Source organism: Odontesthes bonariensis, chromosome 7, assembly GCF_027942865.1.
Source record: "Odontesthes bonariensis isolate fOdoBon6 chromosome 7, fOdoBon6.hap1, whole genome shotgun sequence".
Lineage (NCBI taxonomy): Eukaryota > Metazoa > Chordata > Actinopteri > Atheriniformes > Atherinopsidae > Odontesthes > Odontesthes bonariensis.
In genome coordinates, this window is record NC_134512.1 from 11,823,539 (window position 1) to 11,836,479 (window position 12,941).

At 38.5% G+C, this 12,941-nt stretch overlaps 2 protein-coding genes across 3 annotated transcripts in view; both read left to right on the top strand.

Annotated features, from left to right (window-relative positions):
- LOC142383776 (receptor-type tyrosine-protein phosphatase beta) overlaps window positions 1-10,750 on the top strand; it is a 44,603-nt gene extending 33,853 nt beyond the window's left edge. Inside the window, exons 28-45 of the mRNA XM_075469494.1 lie at window positions 13-279; window positions 807-1,082; window positions 1,188-1,454; window positions 1,621-1,884; window positions 2,021-2,170; window positions 2,345-2,543; window positions 2,898-3,013; window positions 3,107-3,194; window positions 3,287-3,331; window positions 3,437-3,445; window positions 3,553-3,640; window positions 5,528-5,618; window positions 5,826-5,902; window positions 6,115-6,249; window positions 6,520-6,636; window positions 8,331-8,491; window positions 8,634-8,769; window positions 8,867-10,750. Of these exons, the coding sequence (XP_075325609.1) occupies window positions 13-279; window positions 807-1,082; window positions 1,188-1,454; window positions 1,621-1,884; window positions 2,021-2,170; window positions 2,345-2,543; window positions 2,898-3,013; window positions 3,107-3,194; window positions 3,287-3,331; window positions 3,437-3,445; window positions 3,553-3,640; window positions 5,528-5,618; window positions 5,826-5,902; window positions 6,115-6,249; window positions 6,520-6,636; window positions 8,331-8,491; window positions 8,634-8,769; window positions 8,867-9,004 (2,624 nt within the window). The 3' untranslated portion in view covers window positions 9,005-10,750. The remainder of the gene's footprint in view (window positions 1-12; window positions 280-806; window positions 1,083-1,187; window positions 1,455-1,620; window positions 1,885-2,020; window positions 2,171-2,344; window positions 2,544-2,897; window positions 3,014-3,106; window positions 3,195-3,286; window positions 3,332-3,436; window positions 3,446-3,552; window positions 3,641-5,527; window positions 5,619-5,825; window positions 5,903-6,114; window positions 6,250-6,519; window positions 6,637-8,330; window positions 8,492-8,633; window positions 8,770-8,866) is intronic.
- A 1,034-nt stretch (window positions 10,751-11,784) lies between these two features.
- Window positions 11,785-12,941, top strand: part of osbpl5 (oxysterol binding protein-like 5) — a 41,174-nt gene continuing 40,017 nt past the window's right edge. For both annotated transcript variants that reach the window (XM_075469495.1, XM_075469496.1), the window contains exon 1: window positions 11,785-11,954. The gene's annotated coding sequence lies outside the window, so the exon portion shown is untranslated. The remainder of the gene's footprint in view (window positions 11,955-12,941) is intronic.

The following is a 12,941-nucleotide window of genomic DNA, read 5'->3' on the forward strand; positions in this document are numbered from 1 at the left end:
GCCCCTTGACAGAGCCTGAGAAGGTGAAGCCCAGCATCTCCAGTCAGGGCTCTAATAGCTCAGTCCTGGTGTCATGGACCAAACCTCTTGGAAATGTAGAGCGTTATAAACTTTATCTTAATAGCTCCTCCAAAGGTTTCAACAAAGTAATTGAGCTAAACTCTATCAGTGTCTCGTTCCTGTTCAACAACCTGTCAGCTGGAGTGCTTCACAGCGTCATGTTGTCCACATGCAGTGGACCCTTCAATGCATCATCTGAATTTGTCACTAATGCAACTTGTGAGTATAATAAATTTGTTATATTCTGAATTCTGATTTACATAATGAAAGCTTTTATTTGTATTGATTATTTTTCCATCACGAAAAAAGTTTTGATTAATTTCAAAGTACTTGAAAACTTATATTTGAACTGAGACTTGGGTGTAAAAACGCATCTGGTACCACAAAGCCTAACTGCTCCTTCATGTAATTAAAATGTTTTGCTGTTTTAACTGTGACAAGTTAGTTGACACTGACTGTACACGGATATCTGAGAGTATAGAGTTTGAGAAATATGACAAAAGTTCATCAGTTTAGCAGGGAAGTGAGCTGCTGCTGACACGGATTGTAATTAATTGTATTGTCAGAAAAAAAACAGGACAAACATGGTAGTAAATAGATCATTGGTGGTCGTTTCAGTTCTTGAAACTCAGATGTTTTATATATAAAAGTCTTCAGTGTAGTTGTATAAACATTTAATCATGCATATTTCGTGAAAATTGAAAGCATCCGTTTGTTGAAGTCGGCGTACATATCTGTCTCTGCAGTCCCTAACCCTCCGGGGCTGATTGAGATCCTGAGCAAGACGATCAACTCCATTGAATTTAGATGGGATGAGGCTCCTCTAATGGCTGGCTCATCATTTCACTATCTACTGACTTACTCACACACCCAAGGAGGGAACAACACTACCATCCTTGGTACCAAAACCAGTCATACATTTACCTCCCTGCCTTCTGGGACTCCTCACGACATTTCTGTGAGAAGCATTGGACCCATGAATTTTGAGAGTGAAAGTGTTCACAGACCCATGGTCACCACAAGTAAGGGTTTTATTTTCGCACCAACAAATACAAAAGCCTTTTTCTCATTCATATATGTTGTGTGGATTAACGGTTACTTTTCTTAAATGTCTCTTACACCACTAGGACCAGAAAGCGTGCGGTCCCTTGCCACCGATCCGCAGGAGAACAAAATCACAGTGCGCTGGACTGAACCCATTGATAACAAGAGCAGCTATCGTTACAATGTGACCTGGCAAAGCTCCAATGGGAGTGTTAGCATGAGCAACATATCTTATCAAACTTTGTATACCATTGATGACCTGACACCTGGTAGCGAGTATGCTATTAGTGTTACCACAGAGACCTCTGATGGAACCGAGGGTGCTTCGAAAATGGTTAACAACTGCACAGGTGTGATTATAACAACCTAATTTAATCTACAGTGTTTGTGCCAAGTGTTTTCACATGTTTGTAACTAAATAAGTAACAAAACAATGAAAAAAAAACTCATTGAAACACAGATAAAGTGATATAAGTAAAATTTGTCCTAACATTTATTTCTGTTTTGTTGCTGCAGATGCGAGCCCTGTGACAGATTTCACATGTCATGGTCCAGACTCAGAAAACGCAGAAGTCATTTTGTCATGGAAAAAACCCCTTGGTCAGAACTCTGGTTTCCAGATTACTCAAGACGGACACCTTGTTGAATCCATGGTCAATTGTTGTAAATTCAATGTTTCAAAGCTTCTTTACTATAAGGAATATAATATGACTGTGATAACTCAAAGCTGTGGGCGTTCCAGCATTCCTGTATTTCGCAAATGCAAGACTGGCATCACAAGTAAGACCTTATCTTTTTTGGACTCACACATATTTCTTTAGAGTTGTTGCAGATACAAACAGCAGTCTTTATAGAGCTTTGGATGAGCCTCGTTACAAGATGATTAATTCTCAATTTCTCTTTTATTCTTTGGAAGATCCACCCATTCCCAGAGATTTTAAGAATCTAAGCATTACGACTCTAATATCTCACAACAAGTTCAGTATTCAGATTGATGGCGACCTGCTAGACAACTCGAAAGGACCAATTACATATGTTGGGGTTCTGGTAAAACGCGACATTCCTGGTAATTGTCTTTTCATAACACTAAGACGTGTATGTTCTGTTGTTGTAATCAGTTAAGTGCTCGTCTGACTGTTTGTCTTGCAGTTTTAGTTACATCATTTTATATAAATATTACACTATAAAGAGCTTTCCTCTAAAGAGCATCTTCCTATTTTGGTTATTTCTTTCCTTCCAGATGATCCAGATTCATCAATTTACTTGGAGAAAACTTATGAAGAGTGGAAAGCAAACTCTGCTAAAGCATACCTTGCAACAGTCATCAACAACACCGTCCAGTCACGCAGCAGTCATGAACATCTGGTAATTGATATAGCAAGTGGATCCACATGGAGTGGCTACACTAACGGTGCTCTGAATCCCAGTGAATCTTACCGGTAAGAACACAAACTACATTTTGTATAAAAAGGCCTCCAGTGGCAGAGGACACACAACACATTCAATGTGTCATATAATTTACACTATGTAAATATAGAAATGTGTAATATTGTTGCATTAGTAGTCACCCTGTGTTGAATACTGATTTTTTTTAGATAATTCTAAAAACATCAGCTCCCATTGTTTCACATTTTTGAATGGCCTTGTATTTAATTACTGGAACAAATATTACAGCAGTAATCATGTCAAGACAATCATCAACAGATTAGAAACGTAAATCTAATCCATGTAAAATTTGGGTGCATAAGAATGATTTAAAATCTCTAACCTGAGTGGTTTGTTTACTCCTGCAGATATGCCATTGTGATATTCACCCGTCTGCATATGGAAAACAACCGTGTGAATAGCAAGCGGTCACTGTTTTCAATAACAGGCTTCTATGAGCCTCTTCAACTCCAAAAAGATCCAGGTACCATTTTTAAAATTAAAATGTGACTGAAATAGTCCTATGCTGTGAGCAAATGCTTATATTTCTATTTGTCTTTCTGCTGTAACATTTTAGTTATCACTGCAATTGCTATTGGAGTAACATTGGGAATTTTTGGATTTCTCTTCGTAATACTCATGGGCTTCATTATCTACTGGAAAAGGTTAGTCAATATCATTATTGTCAAAAGAAAAAAGACTATTGAGACAGTGTTTATTGATACAGACTCCAAACTCACTATATAATGTGCTGCAGGTTATACAAAAAAGAGGAATCAGACATCCAGATTCATTCACTAAGGTAAGTTTTACATTTTCTTAACCTCATTATTCTTGCTGTATGTTTGAATGTATTGGGTAATGATTGTTTCTGTAATCATTGCTTTTTCCTCTTTCTTTTTTCCAGAGCCAAAGTGTAAGTATAAGCCCTTTATATCATTATTATCAGACTTTTTGAATGTAGTGCAGTTTTCCAATCACAACTTGTCATTTTTATTTGAACTTGGTTGTTCATTTGAGCAGAAGTGCAGCTGTGAGGGTGGAGGACTATGAGGCTTACTACAAGAAGCAGAAGGCAGACTCCAACTGTGGCTTTGCAGAAGAGTTTGAGGTGAAAATGAACCTGATATTCAATGGCTCCTGATTTGTGTCAGTTGCTGTAATTGAACAATTTAAGTAAATGTGACAGTTACATTGGTGCTTGAAAGGTTGAGAACTTATTTTTGCATGAATATGATTTTTCATGTGCTGCTTTTCGATAAAGATAAGCTAATTAACCAAATATGATAAATACCATGTATTACTTGAAAATGATGTAAATGATATGCAGTTGATTTAAAGCTGACATTAGAGTCATCATGTGGAAGTTTTATTTTTATCGTTGTTACCAGCATTCACTGAAAGAGGACAGTAGATAGTTCAAATGTGCATGCATGGAAAGCTCTGGCCTCGCTGATCCAAACTGTAGCTTTGTTTGCACACGCGTATGGATCCGCGTATGATTTGGCTTGATTGTCTGCAAGATCCCAAAGGAATCCAAGGAACCTTCTAAGCACATACAGGCCTCTCTCATTTGTAAATGTTCAAGACTCCACCATCTGAAGGACACTGAACAACATGGCAGGACTCTAAGCCATCAGCTATAGCTCCAGCAAAACACAATTACTACTGGTCTGGTCTGCAGTTTGCTGGAGATCATTTGGAAAAGCGAGAGGTCTTGGAAAATTATTTAAGGGGTGACTGAGATGAAAATACAAGCGGTATTGTGTTTATTATGTTTAGAGAAATGTAAGCAATGCACTTTTGCATAAGAAACATAGTCGTGGTAGTATCATGGTTTGTCACACTAAATCTGGACCAAGGCGGCTCACCATCATACACGAGACAATGAATTCTTAATTATATGAGAGTATTCTACAGGAGCATTTGCATGGGACCTAAGTCTTAAGAGAAGGAATGAACATTCGTCAGGAAAACAATACTATGCACATGGGAAAATCTACCACAAAATGGTTTATGCCTTTATTATAGGACAGTGAAGAGAGACAGGAAGCAAGGGGCAGAGAGAGGGGAACAACACACAGCAAAGGGCTGTCCGATGCTGAATTTGAACTGGTGCCAGCTGCACGAGGACTAGCCTCTGTACATGGGGCGTCTGCTGTACCCACTACGCCACAGACTGCCCCACCATGAAATGGTTTAATAAGATTAAACAGTCCTGACATTAATCCAACACAAAGGTTTCTAGTGCAGAAACCTCATTCTACGTCCATGGTTTGATCTGAAATGTTTGATCTAGAAAAATGTAACGGGGAACATTTTTATTGTTTTAGATCATGTTTACGTAGATATAAGTATATTCTAGAGTTTACAAACTTCCAAACACCTCTTAACATCAGATTTACAAGGTAATCATTTTTTTAGATTTTACTTTGTAGAAAAAAAGTACCTTCTGTTGCTGCAGTTAAGTAATACATTTAATAGAGAGGCTTGGGCTGGAAGGAACTGTGACCTTAAGCATAAAATTTATTTAGCTTATCTTCCTCAGACATGTTAGACATTTTAACTATTATATTTAACTTATCAAGGATGGAACTCTTTTACTGAATAGCTTACAGTACTTCATGAATACTTTACTGTTGTAAATGGTGAATAGTGTAGTGGTAAGATTGTCACCTTTCATGTAGGTGATCTGGGTTCAAATCCCCTTCATGAAAGGTATATACTTAGGCAAGACCCCCTTACTCTACCTGTAAGTTGCTCTGGATAAAAGTGTCTGCCAAATGCATAAAGAGAAATAGAAAGTGTGTTGGAGCTGCAGCAAAATGTAATATTATTATTGTCACTGGCATTGTCTTAAATCAAACTCAAGCCACATTTACTGTGGAAAAAAGAAGTGGTTGTGCATCCTTGTAAATTAAGTTGCTGCTTCTTGAAATGCACATCCAGCCATCAAATAATCACTCAAAACTTCTTTTTTTTTTTCTTTGTCTTTAAGGATCTGAAGCCTGTTGGCACAAGTCAGGCAAAAATACATGCGCTGACTTTGGAAAACAAGCCTAAAAACCGCTACAACAACGTGCTTCCTTGTGAGTCACTTTAACAACTCCTCTTCTGTTGCTTTCAACACTAACGCTCATTTTTCAGACATGAATCATCAATGACAGTTTACCCATTTTTTCTGGCATTTAACCAGAGTTATCATAATTATCATACATATTCCAACAAATAAAATCCAACCATATACCATAACCATAAACCATTATATTTCATTCACCCTCTTGTTCACTCCTTAGATGACTCATCAAGAGTGAAACTCTCTATTATCCATGGAAGTCCATATGATGACTACATCAATGCTAACTACATGGCGGTGCGTACTGACACTTAATAACACAGCTCCCTGCTCCCAGCTCATTGCTTCAGTTTTAGCAAACATCCTATGGGGCAGTATGGCTACTCATTTCTTTGCTTAATAGGGGCCATTAAAACTATTCCATCTTCACTCATGCTAAGCATTAGAGGAGCTCCATGAAAAACTCAACTTGATGTTTTCTGTGGCTGGGTTGACATTCTGTCTGGCAGGGTTACCTCTCCAGGAAGGAATTCATTGCAGCTCAGGGTCCTTTGCCCACAACAGTCAACGAGTTCTGGAGGATGATCTGGGAGAAGAATATTCAGACTCTGGTCATGCTGACACGCTGTAATGAACAGGGAAGAGTGAGTATGCAGCAACTGTTTCTGCAATTGTCACCTCATCCTAAAGGTTACAACTTTTATGTTCTGTGGACACTTAAAACATTTTCTACAGGTTGATCCAAGAAAGTATTAACAACAATATCCTGAAATAGCTTAATATTTTTTTTAATCAAAAGATACGCTGTAAGCCTATGTAGAGCACATAAAGCTCATACAGTCTGAATAAAGATCATTGCTATTACATGAATACCTGCAGTTTCCTGCAGCTCAATCATAATCTTCCCTTATCAGGTTAAATGTGAGCAGTACTGGGGTCCTGGCACAATGCACTTTGAAGACATCACTGTGACAACAACATCCGAAATACCACTTGATGACTGGACCATCAGAGACTTTGATGTTAAAAATGTAAGTATCAAGGTGTTACATATGAGGCTTTTTTTCAGAGGAGAAAAAAAAGAAACCTCTTCCAGTAAAAGTTACTGGGTCTGTACCATTTCCGAAGCTTCACATGACAGTGGCATGCCGAGAAGGTGAAGTCTGCATATCATTTAAACAGCTTACCTCCTCGTCTTTATACTGGACAGCTCATCACATCAACGACTGTTACACTACATTTAAAAGATATGCGACGCCAGTTTAAAAACGTTGGGGCATTGTGTAAAATTTTTATAAAAACAAATCTCATATAACAATAACTCGTTCACAATTGGAAATAGAAAACATATCAAATGTTGATAGTGAAACATTTTACTACATCATGGAAAATATTAGCTCATCTTCAATATGATTTGAGCAATATGTCTCAAAAACGTTGGGACAGGTCCATGTTTACCACTGTGTAGCATCCCCTCTTCTTTTAACAACCTTCTCCAAACTTCTAGGAACTGATTGGAACAGCTGTTGGACCTTTGGGAGAGGATTGTATGATATATGATTCTAGCTGCTCAACAGTCCTTGGTCTTTTATTTCATGGTGCAGCAAATGTTTTTAATTGGTGAAAGATCTGGACTGCAGACAGGCCAGTCAAGCAGGCAGTCCAGACTCTTTTACTTCGAAACCATGCTGTTGTAATAGTATGCGGTTTAGCACTGTCCTGATGAGATAAGCAAGGCCTTCTCTGAAAAAGACATTATCAATATGGGAGCATATGTTTTTCTAAAACCTGCATATAGCTTTCAGCTTTGATGGTGCCTTTCCAGATGTGCAAGTTGCTAATTCCGTAGGCACATCTGCACCCTGGCACCATCAGAGATGCAGGCTTTTTGATTTTAAATGAGCTTTGGCCCACCGTTTCTGGATCATCTTCACAGATGGCTTCTTCTTTGCACGATAGAGCTCAAACCTGTATTTGTGTATGGCACAGTGAACTGTGTTCACAAACTTATGATTTCAGTAAGTGCTGCTGAGTCCATGCAGTGGGCTCCATTACAGAATTGTGCATGCTTCTAATGTGGTGCTGTCTGAGGGCTTGAAGATCCAATTTTGATTTTTGAACATACCTCTCAGGCACAGCAATGTCTCCAGATTCTCTGAATCTTTTGATACTATGTACTGTTGATGATGGAATATTCAGCCTGTGCTATTGTACATTGAAGAACATTATTATGAAATTGCTCCACAATTTGCAGATGCAGTTTTTTGTTCAGATTACACAACCTCTGACTATCTTAATACCCAGTCATGTCACTGACTTGTCGTAAATTAACATTATTAGTTGCAACATGTTCCTCCAGTGAGGAAATATTTGTGAATATATCTTTATTTATGATATTTGCAATTCATTGCATTCTACACAAAGAGAACTGTTCAAGCTTGAAGGCTTGAACCCTCTGTTATGCCTTGGGGATCATTTTGCAAGCACGTCTCGTGTGACTGGAAATCATTACAAAGTTGTTCTGAGTGATTACCTTAATCCCTTAAAGATTTGTATGAATATTTATTAGGGAGTGAAAAGCAATTTGCATTTCAACATAAACCCTTACAACAAGTTGAATATTATTTCAAAAAGCTCTGAGCTACAGTTACTGTCTGACCCAAGGAACTTATCTTAAGGTCATATACTGTTGGAATTCAAAATTGTTTCAATATTGTTGCTCCAGGTGAAAACAGCAGAGGTCCGTTCAGTTCGTCACTTCCACTTCACAGCCTGGCCAGATCACGGGGTGCCAGAAACCACCGAGCTCCTCATCAGCTTCAGACATTTGGTCAGAGAGCACATGAACCAGTACTCTAGAAACTCTCCTACCATGGTCCACTGCAGGTCAGACAAAACAAACAAACAAATACACACACTTTTGCATTTAGAGCTACGTGACAGTTTCAGAAATTACAGAGAAAAGCTATCTAATCTTCTCTCTGTCTGCTCTCCTTCCCTTGTCTGTGTTCATCTTGCCTACACTCAGTGCTGGTGTGGGGCGCACTGGCACCTTCATAGCCATTGACCGCCTGATCTTCCAAATTGAAAGGGAAAATTTCGTTGACGTGTATGGCATTGTTTACGACCTGCGAATGCACAGGCCCCTAATGGTGCAGACAGAGGTAGGAAACAGCTGCAACCGCTGCGCCTTTTCTTCACATGTTGTTTGATATGATCAGTTTACAGCTCACTGATCTCTCATGTTTGACACATCTACAGGACCAGTATGTGTTCTTAAACCAGTGTGCCTTGGATGTCATCCGGTCGAGAACGGGGACCAACGTGGATCTAATCTACCAAAACACAGCTGCACTTTCGATTTATGAGAATGTGAAACCAAAACAAAGGTTTTCCTAAACATGAATATTAGATTGCATGGAGTTATTCAGCTCTTCCATCTCTCTTTCTTCTGAAAAGCAAGGAACTGAGCAGGCGTGTGTAAAGGGAATGGTTTTAATAGATGTAGTTGCTGTATATATTTTTTTTTACCAGTCACACTTTTGTGAAGAATCTTCCAACATTCAGGATTTAAACCTCTATTTTGTTGTATTTATTTTTTAAGAAAAAAAAAGTTGAATGTTTGAAAGTGGAGGAAACTGTGTGGCGATGCAATAGTGGATGTTATCAGAGACCAAAAATGTGGATCAGATGTACAGCTCTGTCTTGAGTTTTCTCTTTTTACTGCATATGTGTGTATCGCACAAAATGTCTGATTGCTTCCTACTGTATATGACTCACTGATGTTTTTTTTTTTTCTCTCAGGTAGCTTGTTGGATGCTGTATAGGTATTTTACAGAAATATTTGACAAAGACAAACTTGGAACAGACTTGCACAAAACAAATGCTGGTATAAATACTGTGTGCCTTTTCACAACCTGTATGCTTTTATGCCAATAGGTGGCAGTCTTCTGTTTGTTTTTTTCTTCGTCTTTTTAAGACAAATGGGGACATTATGATATTATTATTGCAGGAACCTTAAATTATACATATTGTTTTTGCTTGACTAACAGTACGCCAATGTTGAACCGTGCAATTTTTTTTAAATGAAGGAGATTTGTTGTTTGTCTCTTTTATATGCACTGCAATGTGAATAATGCACTGGATGCATTTGTCTTCTACACTGTCCACTTTAAACAAAAGAGATGTTTTATCCGTAGTGTTTATTACATTTTGGCCAGGGCTTAACGAAGGGGAATATTTTACTCCTTGCCCATCGTTTGATTTCTCAGGAACTCTGCTAAATTAAGATTTTCTGGCTGTTGTGATCAGTCTGTACTGTCTAGGACTTAAAGGTCACTTCCATTGTTTTGTTTTATTGATGTCCGTCTTTTCTACACTGTGCATTCCTCACAGAAACTGTAATGCTATGTAACTTCCTGCGACATAACAGATCCGACTGTGGTCATTTCCTGTGATTTTAATTTTGCCCGAGAAGTACAGGCTTTATTTTCAGCTTCTGAAGAGCAAAGTTTTCCGTGAAGCAGGTACATTTTTGTAGATACTCCTAAACTCGCGCTCTATTTTAGTTATATCACTGTGTACCTAAAATGCTCGGAAGCACTTATATTTTTAATGACAAATAAGAATAGGAGGAATCGTCAACGTTTTAAGATGTTTTTAAATGCTATATGATATGCTTGCTGGTTCAATGCAATTACATAAAAAGAGGCAGGATTTTAAAATGTGTATATTTCTGAGTTTGTCAGATGAAATGTGATTAAAGATGTTCATGCCTTATAGCATCAATCTTCCCTACAAGGATCCATCAGCCTCAATATTATTAAAGCTTTATTCTCTCAGTATAATGTTGTCTAAGCAGTTTGAATTACAATGCTGATGCCACACTGAATATGACTGTTATTGTGTGTTTCGTAACATATTTATAAGCTAATATTTAGATAAGCAAGGTGTGACAGCTGGAAGCTGCAATGATAATATGTTCATTATGTGAAGTCAAATGGAAAGATCAAAAGGAATGAAACAACTCAATGTTCCATGCTGCAGAGGTGGATGAGCTTGTGCACCTCTGGAATATTCAACTTTGAAGTTGCAGGTAGTGAGGTGCACCCTCGACAAATTAATAAAAAATACCATTTCTCTTTCTTATTTTGCAAGGAAACAGATTTTTTGGGGGGGAAACTTAAGCATTTTACAGCCTACAACAGGCCTACACTCCCATGTACCCATGTACGATATGGAGTTGTTTTCACACTGCTCAGTGCAATGGTAATATAAGATTCTGCAAGAATGTCGGCTTCAATGAGGCCCCCCTCCATCTCTCCATCTCTCCACTCCTCCACGTCATCCTTGTTTTATGTCACTCACATCCACAAGTTACATTTAAAAATAGATCTGGCCTTTGAATGTCTCTTTCGGGTTTTCTCTGCTGTCACTTTCAATAAAAAAAAAAGTATACAAAGAGCAGGAGCAATCGTGAGAGCTATCCAACCTGAAAATGCAAAAATTAAATAATGAGTTGATCCAGATGAAATAAAAGCCAAAAGTGCCAGAAAACCCACATGGATTCAGTAAGAAAAACTACTTTGCATTTAATCAAACAGGTGTTAATGCTAACCAAATAATAACGATCTGCCAGTATGAACAGTATATGAAATACTTTTTTGTATCTACAATTAACAAGATACAATAGTAAATTGCAATCATATGTTAATCCATAATTCATACATACCATAAAATGTAATGTATAATACTGATATTAACCTTTGTGCTGCCTAAGAATTACTTTACATGAAATTTGCTGATGATATTTCTGTATTTTACTTCAGTGGAGTGTGAAGTGCTAAATTTGATTAAAATCAAGACATTTGTATTTTTTAGGCCATTATACATGTTGATCACTGGAAAAATAAAAGCATTATCTTTTAATGGTACAAATTTTGAATGCATTTTTTAAAACGTTTCTGACATTTTGAATATGAAAAATAACAATTTAACCATTTCAGAGTGCATAAGGCCCCAGATGCACATTATGTGACCATGAAAATGTGTCTTTGATGTAAAAAGTAACATGACCACTCGATAGTTTGTACGGAGGGGTGCAAGCAGGTGTAGTGCGCCTTTAAGGCCACAGGTGTCGCCAGAGCCCCCTGCGCGGCAGCAGCCACATGAACCGCAGCAGGAGGATCCAGTCTATTCCGCTCTCTCCATGTTGAAACGGAGCAACTTCTCCTCCGACAGACCCCGACCGTCCCCCACAACCCAGCTGTCTCCCCTCTGTGCCCTGCTATGACACAGGACTGGGAAGGGAGCTGTGAAACTGTACGAGCGCTGCCCTGATCGACAAAGAGTAAGTTTACGTTTTCGGCAACACAACGAGGAGGACAACTTGCTATTTTTAGTTACTTCTATTTATCTTAGTAACATATGTTTTTATATGCTAACTTATGCTAGCTAGCGGAGCTCCCATAGCCGTTACAGGGAATGAGGGTTTGATGGTATTTTTAGGCATGCTAGAGTCGCTATATTTGGAGGAATTTGGTCTGTGGTGATTGTAACGTCATCTGTGTGTGTTTGCTCTGCCATCTCCTTGGGTATTTGCTAACGTTACTAGCTTGCTACCCTAAGTAAACCTTCATCCCCACGTTAGCGGAGAAGACCGGGCGGCTGTAGTTTCGCTGTCACCCGTTTGCATAGCAACCATGAGGCAACCCGATTCCCACGGTGGTTGTGACAAACAAGGACGAGTAACTGGTTTTGATCCTCTCGTATGGGTGCGATGCACCTTCCTGCTGTCATCCTCCGTGAAGTGTAATAAACCGAACGGGTTAACACGAGCAAGTTAACGCGATAACGTTACACGCGATAACAGAGAGAGGTCGTCGGAGAAATAAACATAGTTAGTATTTTTACCTCTAAACAACCTCCATTGATCAGAGGAATCGAAACCCTCTGTGTGTGGTTATGGTGGCTTGCACGTTGCGACGTGTTGCATTAGCACGCACAGGGCAATTGTTGATGGCTGAAATTAGGCTAATAGACATTAAAATATAGCATACATGCAGTTTGAGGCTGAAACATCATCAGAAAGATGTAGCTCCTCTGTTATCAGTGTATCACCAAACCTGTGGTTTTTGTCATGTGTTCACAGTTCAGTGCAACAGCTTTCATGAACTGAACATTTTGACATTGGTTAGAAATTAAATGTGGGAGTTGTAATTAGGTACAGTCACAATGCAGATGTGTTACTAGCCTACGTGAGTTATATGGAGCTGGAGTATTAAATAGATTCAGGGTATTTTAACTTATTCAGAAGCATAGCTTTTCTACCTGAAGG